This window comes from Corapipo altera, unplaced genomic scaffold (assembly GCF_003945725.1).
Source record: "Corapipo altera isolate COAL_440 unplaced genomic scaffold, ASM394572v1 302, whole genome shotgun sequence".
In the NCBI taxonomy this organism is placed as follows: domain Eukaryota; kingdom Metazoa; phylum Chordata; class Aves; order Passeriformes; family Pipridae; genus Corapipo; species Corapipo altera.
Genome location: NW_020885052.1, coordinates 286,373 through 299,195, shown reverse-complemented (window position 1 = coordinate 299,195; position 12,823 = coordinate 286,373). Strand labels below are relative to the sequence as shown.

Genomic DNA, 12,823 nt, shown 5'->3' with positions numbered 1-12,823 from the left:
AGGGCAGGCCGGGAGGAGGAAGGGAAGGGGAGCGGAGGAGGGCAGGCAGAGCGGGCCGCACTGCGCCGGGACCCGCCGCGCGCCGTTCGAACCCGGTCCCGCTGCTGCCGCGGGGGCCGCCGGGAGCGCGCGCACCTACGGCGGCCGCGCGGGCCGGGCGGAGCTGCCGCCGCCATGGGCTGGGAGGAGACGGAGGTCCGCGGGTACGACGCGTTCGTACGGACGGCGCAGCGCTACCACGGCCGGCCCATCTTCGCGCTCTTCTGCGGCGACAAGGACGCCGAGGGCAGGAGCTGGTGCCCTGACTGCGTGACGGGTGAGGCCCGCGGGGGGGAGCGCGGGCTGCGTCGGCCCCGGGAGCCCTCCCGGAACACCCCGGGCTGGCACAGCAGCCCCAGTCCCGGTGACGGTGCCAGGCTCCAGCCGCAGTTCCCCCTGACGAACCGAACGGGCTGTGCCCGGTTCGTTACCCACAGCGAGCACGGGCCGGCCCGGGCTGTTCGAAGGCTGGTGCGCGGCCCAGCAAACCAACAGTCCGACGGGCAGGTAATGCACCTCTGCCGTACGTGTCGAGGCGCAGCAGTGCCCTCCCCGACGGTGTCCGGCAGCAGCAGGTGAAGGCAGAAACCACCGCACTGAACTGCACGTGTAGAGCTGCCTTAAGGAGCCGTCCCCCCGCCGTGCTGCTGCATCGGCAGGACGCAACGAGTGCTTTTCTTACTTGTTAGAGCAGAAATTGGCCGTTACTCCAAGACCAGTCCCCTCAACGTTGAGCATGTAATACATTGCAAAGCTTGTGGATAGCCAGGTGAAATGAAAGACGGATCCCTGACTGAAGCAGACCAAACGTTAATTAGCAGCATTGCTGGTCCAAGTAAATCCATGTGATTCTGTAACACAGTACAAGTATTAACTACTAATAGATTTTAAAAATTATTCTCTAGCTGAACCAGTTGTGAGGAAGGAACTTCATAACCTGCCTGATGAGTCGGTTTTCATCTACTGCCTAGTGGGAGATAGAGCCTAGTAAGTAACTTTGAATGCCAGCAACTGGGATAACTGCTGTCGGTGGACTGGTGGTTAACTAACCCGTTGAACAAACTGACTGAACTGCCCTTCTCTGTGAGGAGTCAATCCTTTTTTGAGGTCTTCACCATCTCTAATGTGAACTGCATGCTTGTTCTGAGAAGTGGGTTGGGAAGGCATGAGGCAAAGGCCTTTGAATCATCCCTTTGAAGAAATTTTAACTTCAAAATGCCCCTCTACAAGCTGTGCTTAACCCCTTCTTTCTGAACAGCTGGAAGGATCCCAACAATGAATTCAGGAGGAATCTGAAACTAACAGGAGTGCCTACACTACTTAAATATGGAACAGTAAGTGATTTGATGTATGTTCTGGATCTACAGGCGCTGAAATGGGGACATGGCAGGAGCTTAGGGCTGTAAATGAATTAGTTCTCCAAGAACCCTCTCTTGTTCAAGGAGAACAGAACATTCAGAACAGCCCCCGCCATGCAGTCCTCCTGCCTCAAACAGGTCCTCAAGAGAGAACCACTCTGCTCACTCTGTAATGTCTCTAATAAACATGCAGTAAAGCGAATATGTACACTTGATTTGTAGCGCTTGAGGGGCTGAGAAAATTCTTAGCTACATACTGTTAAGCTTCCTCACTTGCAGCTCCTCAGCTTTTGAAAAATCCAAACGCTGAATTACGGGAGTGAAACAAGTTATGTGCAGTACACGCGACTCAGACTGCAGCTCGAGTTTTAACTTGTACATGTTATTTAAGTTAGTAATTACTTTCTTAGAAATGTCTCTTCCAAGGTCAGGAAACCCTGAGGAATGTTTCAGTTATTCTTACCTCACTTGCTTCACCCCACTTACCCCCCTCCTCAGGACAACAGTTGCTGGGTGTGGCTAATATTAGTGTGTACAGATGGCTCTGGGCTACAACAGGTTTTTGAATTGCCCCTAAAACTGGTCAACTTCTCTTTCAGCCTCAGAAGCTGGTTGAAGAAGAATGTTTTAAAGCAGAGCTTGTGCGGATGTTGTTTACTGAAGACTAAATCCCTCATTAGCCAATCATTGATGAAGATGGTAATCTCAATTACTGCAGTGTCCTTTCAAGGAATCATTGACCTCTGTTAAAACGTTCATGGTTAATTACTTCAGACTAGTCAAGAGAAGTGTTATTAAATTCTGGGTCCAAACCTTACACTGAAGTCTTACAACAAAAAACTGTATCTTTCCTTTCATGTTCAAATAAACTTGACTTTGTAAACAGCCTCTTTTCAAAGGAGTTGAGCTCGTGTTAGAGACTGAGAGCAGCCTGTGCTTACTGAACAATAACTGCCAAGTTACATTTATCATAGTGAGTAAGGGGGAAGGGGAGAAACAGAAAAACCTCCTTGTACCTCCTAAATCTGACCACATAGCTACTGATGCTGTTACGATAAATTTTCAATGCCAAAGATGTTTAATGGCTTCTCTGTTCAGTCCAAGTGTGATAAGGTGAAGGCTGACAGTGTCACTGATTGCATGTTAATGGCTGACAGTTGGAGCACCTGCTCCTACAAGGACAGGAAATGCAGCACGAATGCACCACAAATACAATCTGAAATATGAAAATTAAAACCCTGGCAGCTGCCAAGAGCTGCGTTCTTACAATAAAAAACATACAGGAATAAGTAGCAAGTGCTTCTCCAATACTCCAAGCAGCAACACGTTTCCCCCACACATTGTTCTCACTACATGGACTGTAAAGAGGCCCCAGAGCAGCCACTGCTGCCGGGGCAGAGGCCAAGATTCAAGGAAGCTGAGTTTAATGGAACGGAGCTACAGCCCGTTTCCTTCTGTATCTGCACAGTCTATCAGCACTTACCTCTGCTCCACTCCCTGTCTTGTACACTGACTTCTCTCTGTACAATATGTGTAAGGAAAACCCTGCCAAACTCCCAGCAGCAATGACTGCCAGGGAAACAGAAATGACAAGTAATAGCTCAGCTTGCTTTCAAGGAAAAAACCCACAATTTGGATTTAGTAGAGTATCGTCCCTTCGCCTTTGCTTGTCCCGCAGCTGTAAGCAGCAGTCACACTAAGACACATTATTCTCCAGAGAAAAGGCCTCCTAGGGACAGCCTTTGGAGCTATAGTTTTTGCAGATACTTATATCAGTAAGTAACAAATCCATTTTGTTTTCAAAATCAAGAGACATTAGTAACAATGCTAAGTAAAGCTCTTACAAAATTGTCCATGCTACATAACAAATTGCATTAGGTGTTTATTAGTCTCTAAAGGCGCTGATGAAACAAAAACAACCCCAGTCATTTGATAAATCCAAATTAAAGGGACACGCATCCAGAGCCAAACCTACACAAGGGTTCATTCCTCTCCTGTAAATAGTTCACTGACACAAAGTACACCTTATCATGACTACTCCACGTGCTTTTCATTTTACAGAGGTGTTATTTTGCTGCTGCTGCTCAGCCAGTGCCTGCTGGAGGCGCATCCTTTTCCGGGAATAGTGCTGCCAGTGGAGGATCTGTTGCTCATCAATAAATTTGGCACACTGAGCATTGACCAGTTCTTTGCGGAAATGTTCATACTGGAGCAGCTCTAACATATGCAAACACTGAGGATACCTGGATTAAAAATAAACACACATTAATACAGCTTTTTACAAGGGACACTAAATCTGGAGTCTCCAGTACTTTTGAAGGTCATTACTTTAGTGTTGTCACGTATGTGCTTTACCCAAGTATGAAACCCCTTCAGCCTGCACACATTCCACACACTGACTTGGTAACTGCAGGCCAGGAAACAAGGCCAGTCCAGTTTGCAAATGCACATTCCTGCTTGCTTAGACGAGCTTCCCCAATGGCTCGGTTTGATACAGCAAATCTATAACAGTTACAACACCTGTTTCCAGAGCCCATTTAAAAGAACACGACAAAAAAAATTTTCCCAAAAACTGAAGGAATTTGCACATTTGCAAAAACACAAAGTCATCCTTTTTCTCATGTAAGCATCGACAACGCAAAATTAATCTTAAAATGCACTTGTGGGGCCTAACTGAAGTAGTACCCTAATGTTCAACAGCTTTAAACCAATGGAAAGTGCAGATAAAGGCTGTAAAGGAAGATTCCACACACAACTCGTGAGATACGAGTTTTATAATTTTGCCCATTCCTGCTACATTTGGACTGGTGGAAAGAGGAGAATCTACGCTGCATATAACCCCAGCAGGGAGGCCAAAGGTAAGGTTACAGGCAGAAACCAAACCCTGACGTGCTGCTATACGGTACATAACAGGAGGTCAATGCCAAACAATTAAAATACAGAAACCTAAGGGATTTTATCACTTACTTCAGGTATTTTGCATATTCAGGTTCTTTCCAATAAAGTAAATATTTAAGATAATTTACAAAAGCTTTGTCTTTGAAGTAGCCTCTTTGTGCAAGAACTGAAATAAAATGACAAGGAATTGTCAGTTACAGATGGGTGAAAAAAATCTGCACACTTGAAGAACATCTATTCACAGAGTAAAAACTTTATCATTACAACTGAATTTTGATAATTTATATTGGACAAATAAAAAACCACAGAGAAAAGTAAGATTTTTATGTCAACAAAATAATAACTTACTCTCACTTCTCTTACAGTTTGTATCTTTCATACAATGGAACAGTTTTTTGAAACAGGAAATTTTTGACTGTAGCATCAAAATTAGCAGGGAGTCAAGTATAGTACCTGAAACTATTCACAGTAGTAATATTCTGTTTTCAGATAAAGGAATGCTGCTAACATTACTATTTAATAAAAGACTGGAACTTATTTTTTCTCCACCAAATAGATGCTTTTTGCATTTCGACAAGTAAGACTTTGTATTTTAAAAAAAATCCACCTGTTAAACAGGCAAATTATTTACAGACTACCTTTATGCTGTGAAAAACCCACTCCCTTTTCTTTGTTTAGCCCTCTCTCCCTGTTTAACATTACTAGAAATATTAAACACCATTAAACTATATTAACTTTAGGGTCCTTGTATTTAAGTACTCACAGTTGAGGTAATTTGGATTTGCCAGACATTGAACAAACTCCAACTCCAGCTGGAATCGAAGTCGATTTCCTGTATCATCTGATACAAGAGAAAAACAGTAAGAATTGGACCCACACAGCAGATTTGAAAGTAAGCGCGGTCAGGGTGTCAGCCGGGACAAACGCGGCCCCGGCCGGGGGCAGGAACGTGCGGGGCCTTCTGGGGCTGCGGGCTCAGAGCGGCCCCAGCGCCCCTGTGGCCTCTCCCGGGCCGCGAGCGCTCGGCCTGGGCGGTCCCGGCAGAGCCGGCGCTCCGAGGGCCCGGGAGGCTCCGAGGGCCCGGGAGGCTCCGAGGGCCCGGGAGGCTCCGACAGCGGCCCCGTCCCGGCCCCGCACCTGCATCCATGTCCAGGCCGCGCGCACGAGATGGCGGCGGGCGCGCCCCCGCCACAGGCCCGAGCGCGGCGCGGAGCACGCCGGGAGCGCGACGGCGGTTGCCCAGCAACGGCGGTTGCCCAGCAACGGAGTTGTCGGGGCGGGTCTCGCGCGGGGGCGGTGCCCGGGAGAACGTCCCTTCCCGTGTCCGGCTGTTCGCTGACAGCATCTCTGCCCCGCGCCCCTCCACGGGCACTGAAACAGCACCCCGCGGACGAGTGCTCCTTAAGTGTTGGGTTTCCGCACACACGAGTGCCCGCAGTTCCCCGCACGCTGCTCGGAGCGAGCACTTCCCTCGTACCGATATCGCACAGAAACCTGTAGGCACTCGGGAATTGGGAGCTGAGCACAACAAACAGCATCCCGTCCCTTCCACGGATGAGGGAGCAGCTCCTGCCAGGTTACAGCAGCTGAGCATCGCCTATCTGTTCAGAGATCCCACTTTGTCCAAATAAACCCCACACTGAATATGCCACTGTACAGATTCCTCCCTTCTCATGGTGCTCTGCTGCAGCTCATGGCAAACCCCAAAGAACTCAGAAATCACAGTACAAACCAGTGTACTGGTAACAAACCGATTTTAAACGACCAACGTTCGGTTTTACATCATTGGCTTTGCCCCGAGGACGCCACTCCTGCCGTGCAGGGGGAAAATCAGTCCCACATGTGCTGCTGGGCCAGCGGGACCCAGGGCAGGCAGAGTAACGTTCTGGGATGCAGTTCCTACGCCTGTTCCCGAACAGGAACAAGGGCCGCATTTTGTCCCTGTGCCACAGAGGCTGGTCAGTCCCAGAGCCATCAGAAGGTGGCTCTGGGTTCAGTGTTCCAGGCCTGGTTTTTCCCAGATAAACCTTAAGCTGGGAAGGATAAAAAGAGAAGGAACTCGTGTTTGTATTTGCAGAACATTCATCTTAGCTTTGTACTAGACCAGTCATTGTTGATCACTTCCAGAGCAAAGGTAGTGGAAAGACTCAACCCTAAAATACTAAGCTGCTTTGATTTATTATTTTCTTTCTGCATATTGGGCAAAGTTTTGAGCTTTGGGCTTTGTTTTCTTTTTCATAGTGACTTTACAGTCAGGCAAGGAGATTGTGTCAACCTCTGGACTTAATTCTTCATTAATTAAAACACAGCTGTCTCAGACTAAATCATTAATAAGCAAATGCTCCATTAGTGGGAAGCCATCTCTACAGATGTACCTGTCCCATTTCTTCCCCTTTTAAATTATTTTCTATTTTCATTTGCTGAACTATTTTCAGCTTCAGAGTTAGCAATTTTCTATAATACTATCTTTTCTTATACAGTATGATTTTTTTCCCCTGGGAATTGGATTACAAAAACCATCTAAAAAGGATCTATGCATAGTTTTTTGTAATAAAATATGGTTGCTTTTTTAGACATTTTAGTGGTTGTGGAATACTACTATTACTATATCAAAACATAACAAGTCACTCCCCAGTAAATACAGACTTCAGGCTAAAAGCAGAGATCAAATAGATCCCACGTGTCTGCATTGCTATTCTGGAATGTGATTTCTCTCCCAAGACCAACTTCAGAGAAGAGAATCCTAAAAAAGTATTGGTCACATGAATAAACTACTATGTAGGTTTGCCAGAGTTAAGTCAAACATCTCAATTCTTATCCATCAAAACTAAGAACAAAATTGAAAGGATCGTAATATACTAACTAGAATTTTCTCAAGGAAAAGTTTTAAATTTTTTCTATTTTTTTCCTGTCAGGTGAGTCAAACTTTCAGGATATAAGTGTTAACATATCACTGTGAGCCAGGAATTTTTCATATTATTGTGTAACCAGGATGATATCTCTGCCTCAGTTTCTCCTTTCATAGGGACCAAACTGTCATTGCTGCTGTTGCCTGCCCAGAAGTGGGATGGTTTATGACAACAAGTATAACTTAACTCAGAACTGGCATAGAGACACAGCCCTTAAATGGAGCCACTTCTGGGACTTGAAGGCACCAAGGCTCCATGAGACACAGGAGACAATAGTGTTGTCTAACGTGTTGTTAGATCTTGAAAGTGGACACAGAGGAAGTGAGATGCTGCAAAAGGTTTATCTGTGACCCCACAGTGCAGTGCATTTGCACCAGAGAGAAAAGGAAGTCCAGCAATTTCGTCACTGAAAACTGCTCAAGTGGGATGAAACAGTGAAGTGCTTTACACTCAGTGTGTGAAACCCAAGACATCCCCTTTTGTTCACGCATATACCCACTGTTTTGGAATAGAACAGAAACTGGTATTGACACGGACAACATGTGACAGGATTTTACCCATAGAATGCAAGATAGACTCCTGCAGACTGGAGAGTCTACTGCTTCAAATATGGTTAAGAAACAGAGAACAGAGTATGCATTATGTTATATTTATAACAAGCCAGTACAAAGTCTGCAATTTTTTTACTCCAATGCTGTAATTGTAAGTCAATAGAAACAAGATCATAGTTTTCAGTGACTAAAGCAATTGTCAGAACATACTTAATTAAAGGCTTAACTCTTCACTGAGTTCTGTTTTTTGAGGTCAAGAAACCGCCAGGTAATGTGCATTTCAAAAGCCAGCCAGTGACGGTCATGGTGGAACCATCTTAATTTGCAAATGCCAAACACCATCCAAGGGAGCTGCAAATTGGGTGAAATAGTGTAAAGAGACTGCCTTATTGCAGACACCAGCAGAGGTACTTCTGTGACTATGGTATTCCTCTAGCTTCAAACAGCATTAGAATTCAAAGATATATTCAAGATTAAATGTTGAGTGTCAGAAAGCATTTTATGTTTTCATTAATAAGTCCGTTAAAAATACATCAGGCTTCTATAGGATACCTGGACAGCAGGTGAATTTGAAGTCAGCCATTTGCCAGGAGCAATATGCATTGACCCCAGAACTCTGGTCTGTAAGGAACACCTTCCCAAAGGTATTGCTGCTGTTGGGAGCCCTTCCGTAGGTACTCTAAGGAAAGAATTGTGCAGGGAGCCAGGATACATATGGGGCCTGATCTGAAGGAACTCTTAACCCATTGAATGCCAAGTAGACCAGAAACAACTAATTCCCAGAAATGAAGGAATGTAAAACTTCCCAAGTCCACAATACATGGACAAGCTTGCAGAACAATAAAGTGTTATCTATTATATAATGGTTACAGATATGAATAATGTCACTTATTCTCATATTTTGGATTAGCATTACTGTTACGCAATTTTTCAAATAATACTTCAATAATGACGTAGTTTGAGCCACTTTCTACCCTGTTTCATCTTTAAGCTCTTCTATGGTGGCACTGAGCAGAAGGGTGTAGGGAAAACACCAGAAAGAATTACATATAAAACTAAGGGAATCATTGGCATGATCTTCGAATTAATGAAAAATGCATCCCCTTTATTTTATAATACATTTAGACTGTGTTCAGCAAGTAGGAAATAAATAGTTAATTTGGTGCTGACACTAATAGGTACACTCACATGGACCAGCACTACAGTCACTTTTATAAAGAAGAGAGCTGAAAGTGTGTGGTCTCCAATAATGGAAATATGATTAGTGAGATTCCTTCCTGCTGGCAAGTAAAACTAAATAATCTGTACAGTCACCCACAACCTCACCCACTAAGGATGAAAATAACTTTAATTCTTGGTCATTGCAAAGGTGGTGCACAAATAGTTACAGTTTCACAGATGCCTACATCAATATTTAGCAAGAATATAAACCCTCTCTTTAGCTGCACACTAGTCAACCGGCCAGTGCTTAGAGCAAGATTATACAGAATTTGGGCAAATTCCTTTTGAAGTAAACCTAAATATACCTCTTGTGGCAAGGCTAGAACCTTTAAATGCCAGGCCCTCAGTAGAGTGTGCTGGAATTATGTCTAACACAAACTTATGTAACATGAAGTAACTTGGAGCTTATGAGTAAGTACACAATAGTATAAAGCACACCTTTAAAATTTTAATGAAATTATTTTGAGATTAATCATCACAAACCCAGTTTCTCTGGGGTGGTTTCTTCCAGCTCTCTTGTTGCCTTGTCCATATATTACAATTGGTAATATATCTGTTTGTTAGCAGTTTTTCTTGCTCAGTGAGAACAGCCTTTTGGTTTTTCAATCTACTCCTTTTCCTAGGCCACTTTGCCAGGAACAATATTCAAGGATACCAGTTTCTTTTGCTGGGAATGCCAACATCATCTCCATTCCTTGGACAGAAAGGCTTGTTTTAATATTTTGGAAGAGAGAGGAAGATAAAAAAAGTCTCTGCTGCTGCAGGGAAACTTATAAATTGGGAAAGATCTGACAGGTGTTTCATGAGGACACCTGCACTTAATTAAGTCCCAAAGTATTGGTCATCATCAATTTAAGTCACCCCACAATACAACCAACAAATAAACAAAACAAAGAGATGGGCCAAGATCACCCCCAAAACATTAACGATTTATTTATCTGACCACTCTTCAAACAGGGCTGAAGTTATTCCCCAATATGAGACCCCAGAAGGGTGACTTTAACTGTATTTTAGGTCTCCTCGGGTGACATAGATTTGTTCTGTATTGATCAGACTTATATCTGCAGAAAGATATGAATGAAAACAGTCAAAGATGAACTCTGAAATGTGACAGGATGAGACAATTTTTTGTTTGTGGAGGATGCTCCCAGGAAAGTTTATGTTGATTTTCCCCCATTGTTTGTTATTCAAAAAGGAGCTAAAGTGTCCTGTGTTCTGCTCCCCCTGTTCCCTTTATCTCCATCTCCTTTTTTCGGAGGAAATTCTGTTTTCCCAACTGAAGGATAACTATGCTTAGTCTTGTGCCCAAAAATAAAAAAAAAATCTCAAGTTTCTGATTTCTGACTGTGTAGCCAAGGCAAAATATTGAAGTAAAATAGAAACTTCCTCCAGAAATAATCATTTATTAACTGAAAGATTTTGTTCATTTTGTTTCGGGTGGAAATTTGATCTTCAGCTGGCTTTCTAAAATATTTGCTAAGACCCAACCCAAGTTATTGTTCACAAAGAATAGCTCACAAAGGAAACTACAACAAACTAGACTTAGTATCTGGAACGTTCAGTTCCTTCAAGAAAATGGCTTGTCTATAAAAAAATGTTTTATGAACTCTGTAATGAGGCTCACACTCTCACCTGAAACAGCTTACGAAAACTCATTGAAATTCCATATGCCAAATAAGGCAAGTAATTTCTTATGGGTAAATAAACCACTGAAGTAAACTGGAGAAGGATAACATCTTTTCTCTCACAAAAGAAACAGTCTCTTTCTAATGGTCAGAATCTTCAGTCCTAGAGGTAAACCTACATTTACACCATAATGAATGGACAGCTATTGACTTAGTGCTCCAGAAAAACCTAAGTGGCAAAAAATAGTGTCAGTATGGTCAGCTCTGTTTTAAAGAGCTACCAAAGGTTGTATTAAGCAGTCCCTGTTCATCTCAGAGCAGCATGGTACACCTCTGTGCTCCCAATGGTGAGAGCTGCACTTCTCTCAGAATTCCTCTGTCAAACAGAGACAGTCTGCAGTGCATGCCAGGGGACTCCTTGTGCACAGACCCTTCACACAGGGGCCAGCAAAGAAACACAAAGGGGAAGGTCTGATCTGGGGCAGAAGAGCTGCCACTGGGATGATTCTTCTGGACAGAGGAGAACCAGCACCCTGCCATTAAACCATGCAGACAAACGCTGAGCCCAGCAAGTGTCTGGCAGCAGGCTGGTGGGGTTGTGGTGCAAGGCACAAAATGTTGAAGAGCTCTCAGTGGCACAGTCAGACTGAGCCCTAACTAACACACGTTTACTCACCCACACTGGAAAACATTGTGAAAACTCTCTCACTTGATCCAAGTGCTCAGGATTCATTACTACCCACTTCTTTCCATATTTAGCACACACATTCGGGGGGGGGGGGGGGGAATGTGAAGTATGTAAAAATGTATACAATATGTCATTACTAAAAAGGAAGAGGTGCTGTGTCAAGGAACGACTGCTGGATTTTGGCTAGGACTGATTCAGTGATCTGTTTTTTTTCTGGGATGATTTGCACCAACTGTCTAATTCCAATTTTGTCAGCAAATGTTGGTTTTGGCTACAACTAGATTATTGCTCTTTCAAGTGTTAACACACCTGAGCTGGAAAACAAAGGCTGAATAAACCAAAGACTGAGTTCAACTGAGATCAGAACTCAGCTGGAATGAACCACCTGCTGCTTGGAGTTCAGTGGATGACACCAAGCAACCTGAACCCTTTTTCAGCTTGGGGATTTCTAGATCATATAGACAATGCTGAAAGATTTTTCCTCTCCACAGATGTAGATGTTCAACACATGGGTAGGAAATACCTTTGTCTTCCTTTTGTATGTTTTCCTGTAGTTTGCTCTTTCATGAGCTCATTCACAATTATGGGACCATTCCCAATCACTGTCACATTGTGGGAACAAGTCTGCACACAAGTACGTGACCGAGAAGGAGCCCCATGTGACAGCAGCTCAGATAACAACTCTCCGGGTTTGGGACATTCAGCAGTTGCAGAAACAGCTTTAGCAACTTGGTATTTTCAGAGAAGAAAGGACAAACCAAGGATCTAGAGAGAGTGAACAGAAAATAGGAAAGCATTAATTTAGCTCCTCAGAGGTGGCACTGCCAGCTGGCCAGCTGACAGACCCACTGACCATGAGGAATCCCACTCTGTCCAAGGATGGGAAAATGGGAACTGTTTGCTCACTCGCGGTGGCTGAGTAACCTGCCCTGACAGAGCCCAAACTGAGGATCCTCCCGTGTTCTTTGGGGGCACTAAGGGCACATGTTTTGAAGTGGGGTGCAAAGGCATTCCTTTATGCCACTACCTTAGGACTATCAAAAGTTCTGCACCTAAAACAATAACCCTTTGATGGGCAACAAAATAAATGCCATGCCTGACGAGTGTCTGTCATGATACTTGTCCTGCAGTGCTGGAAGGGGCTGTAAGTGAGCTCCAGTCACAAAGCAATTGTCCTTGCATTGCCCATTGTAGGTAATGTATTTACTCAGGGCACTGGAACAGGACACCATGCATGCTTGACACTGAAAAAAAGCCTGTTTGTGCCTGTTATGCTGGAGAGTTTGTACAAGATTAATTCTGAAAAACTAATTGTGTTTCTTAGATTCTTATAATCCTTTACTCTGAAATGAATGAGACAGTTTGCAGGGTATGCCACCTGATTTGGTCCAACCTGAACATCTTCAGAGATGCAAACCTGAGTTATCACTTAGCTGAAGAAAGAGAAGGAACCACTGATATTCAGGTCTGAAGCCACTTACAGTGGTGTCCAAATCTCTGCTTTGCAGTGATTCACTACAGCGTGTACCCTCCT

General features: G+C 44.1%; 2 protein-coding genes across 2 annotated transcripts; one reads left to right on the top strand and one right to left on the bottom strand.

The window, feature by feature from the left end:
- The first annotated feature begins 125 nt into the window (after positions 1 to 125).
- Positions 126 to 2,283, top strand: TXNDC17 (thioredoxin domain containing 17). Its single transcript, XM_027668840.1, has 4 exons — positions 126 to 316; positions 945 to 1,026; positions 1,298 to 1,373; positions 1,997 to 2,283. Exons 1-4 carry the CDS (start codon positions 175 to 177, stop codon positions 2,063 to 2,065), a joined length of 369 nt encoding a protein of 122 aa, XP_027524641.1. The 5' UTR covers positions 126 to 174; the 3' UTR covers positions 2,066 to 2,283.
- A 980-nt stretch (positions 2,284 to 3,263) lies between these two features.
- On the bottom strand, positions 3,264 to 5,521 carry MED31 (mediator complex subunit 31). Its single transcript, XM_027668839.1, has 4 exons — positions 5,433 to 5,521; positions 5,059 to 5,136; positions 4,365 to 4,461; positions 3,264 to 3,640 (listed from the first exon to the last, which is right to left on the bottom strand). The coding sequence occupies exons 1-4, from the start codon at positions 5,440 to 5,442 to the stop codon at positions 3,448 to 3,450; spliced, it is 378 nt and encodes a 125-aa protein (XP_027524640.1). The 5' UTR covers positions 5,443 to 5,521; the 3' UTR covers positions 3,264 to 3,447.
- Between the last annotated feature and the right edge of the window lie 7,302 nt (positions 5,522 to 12,823).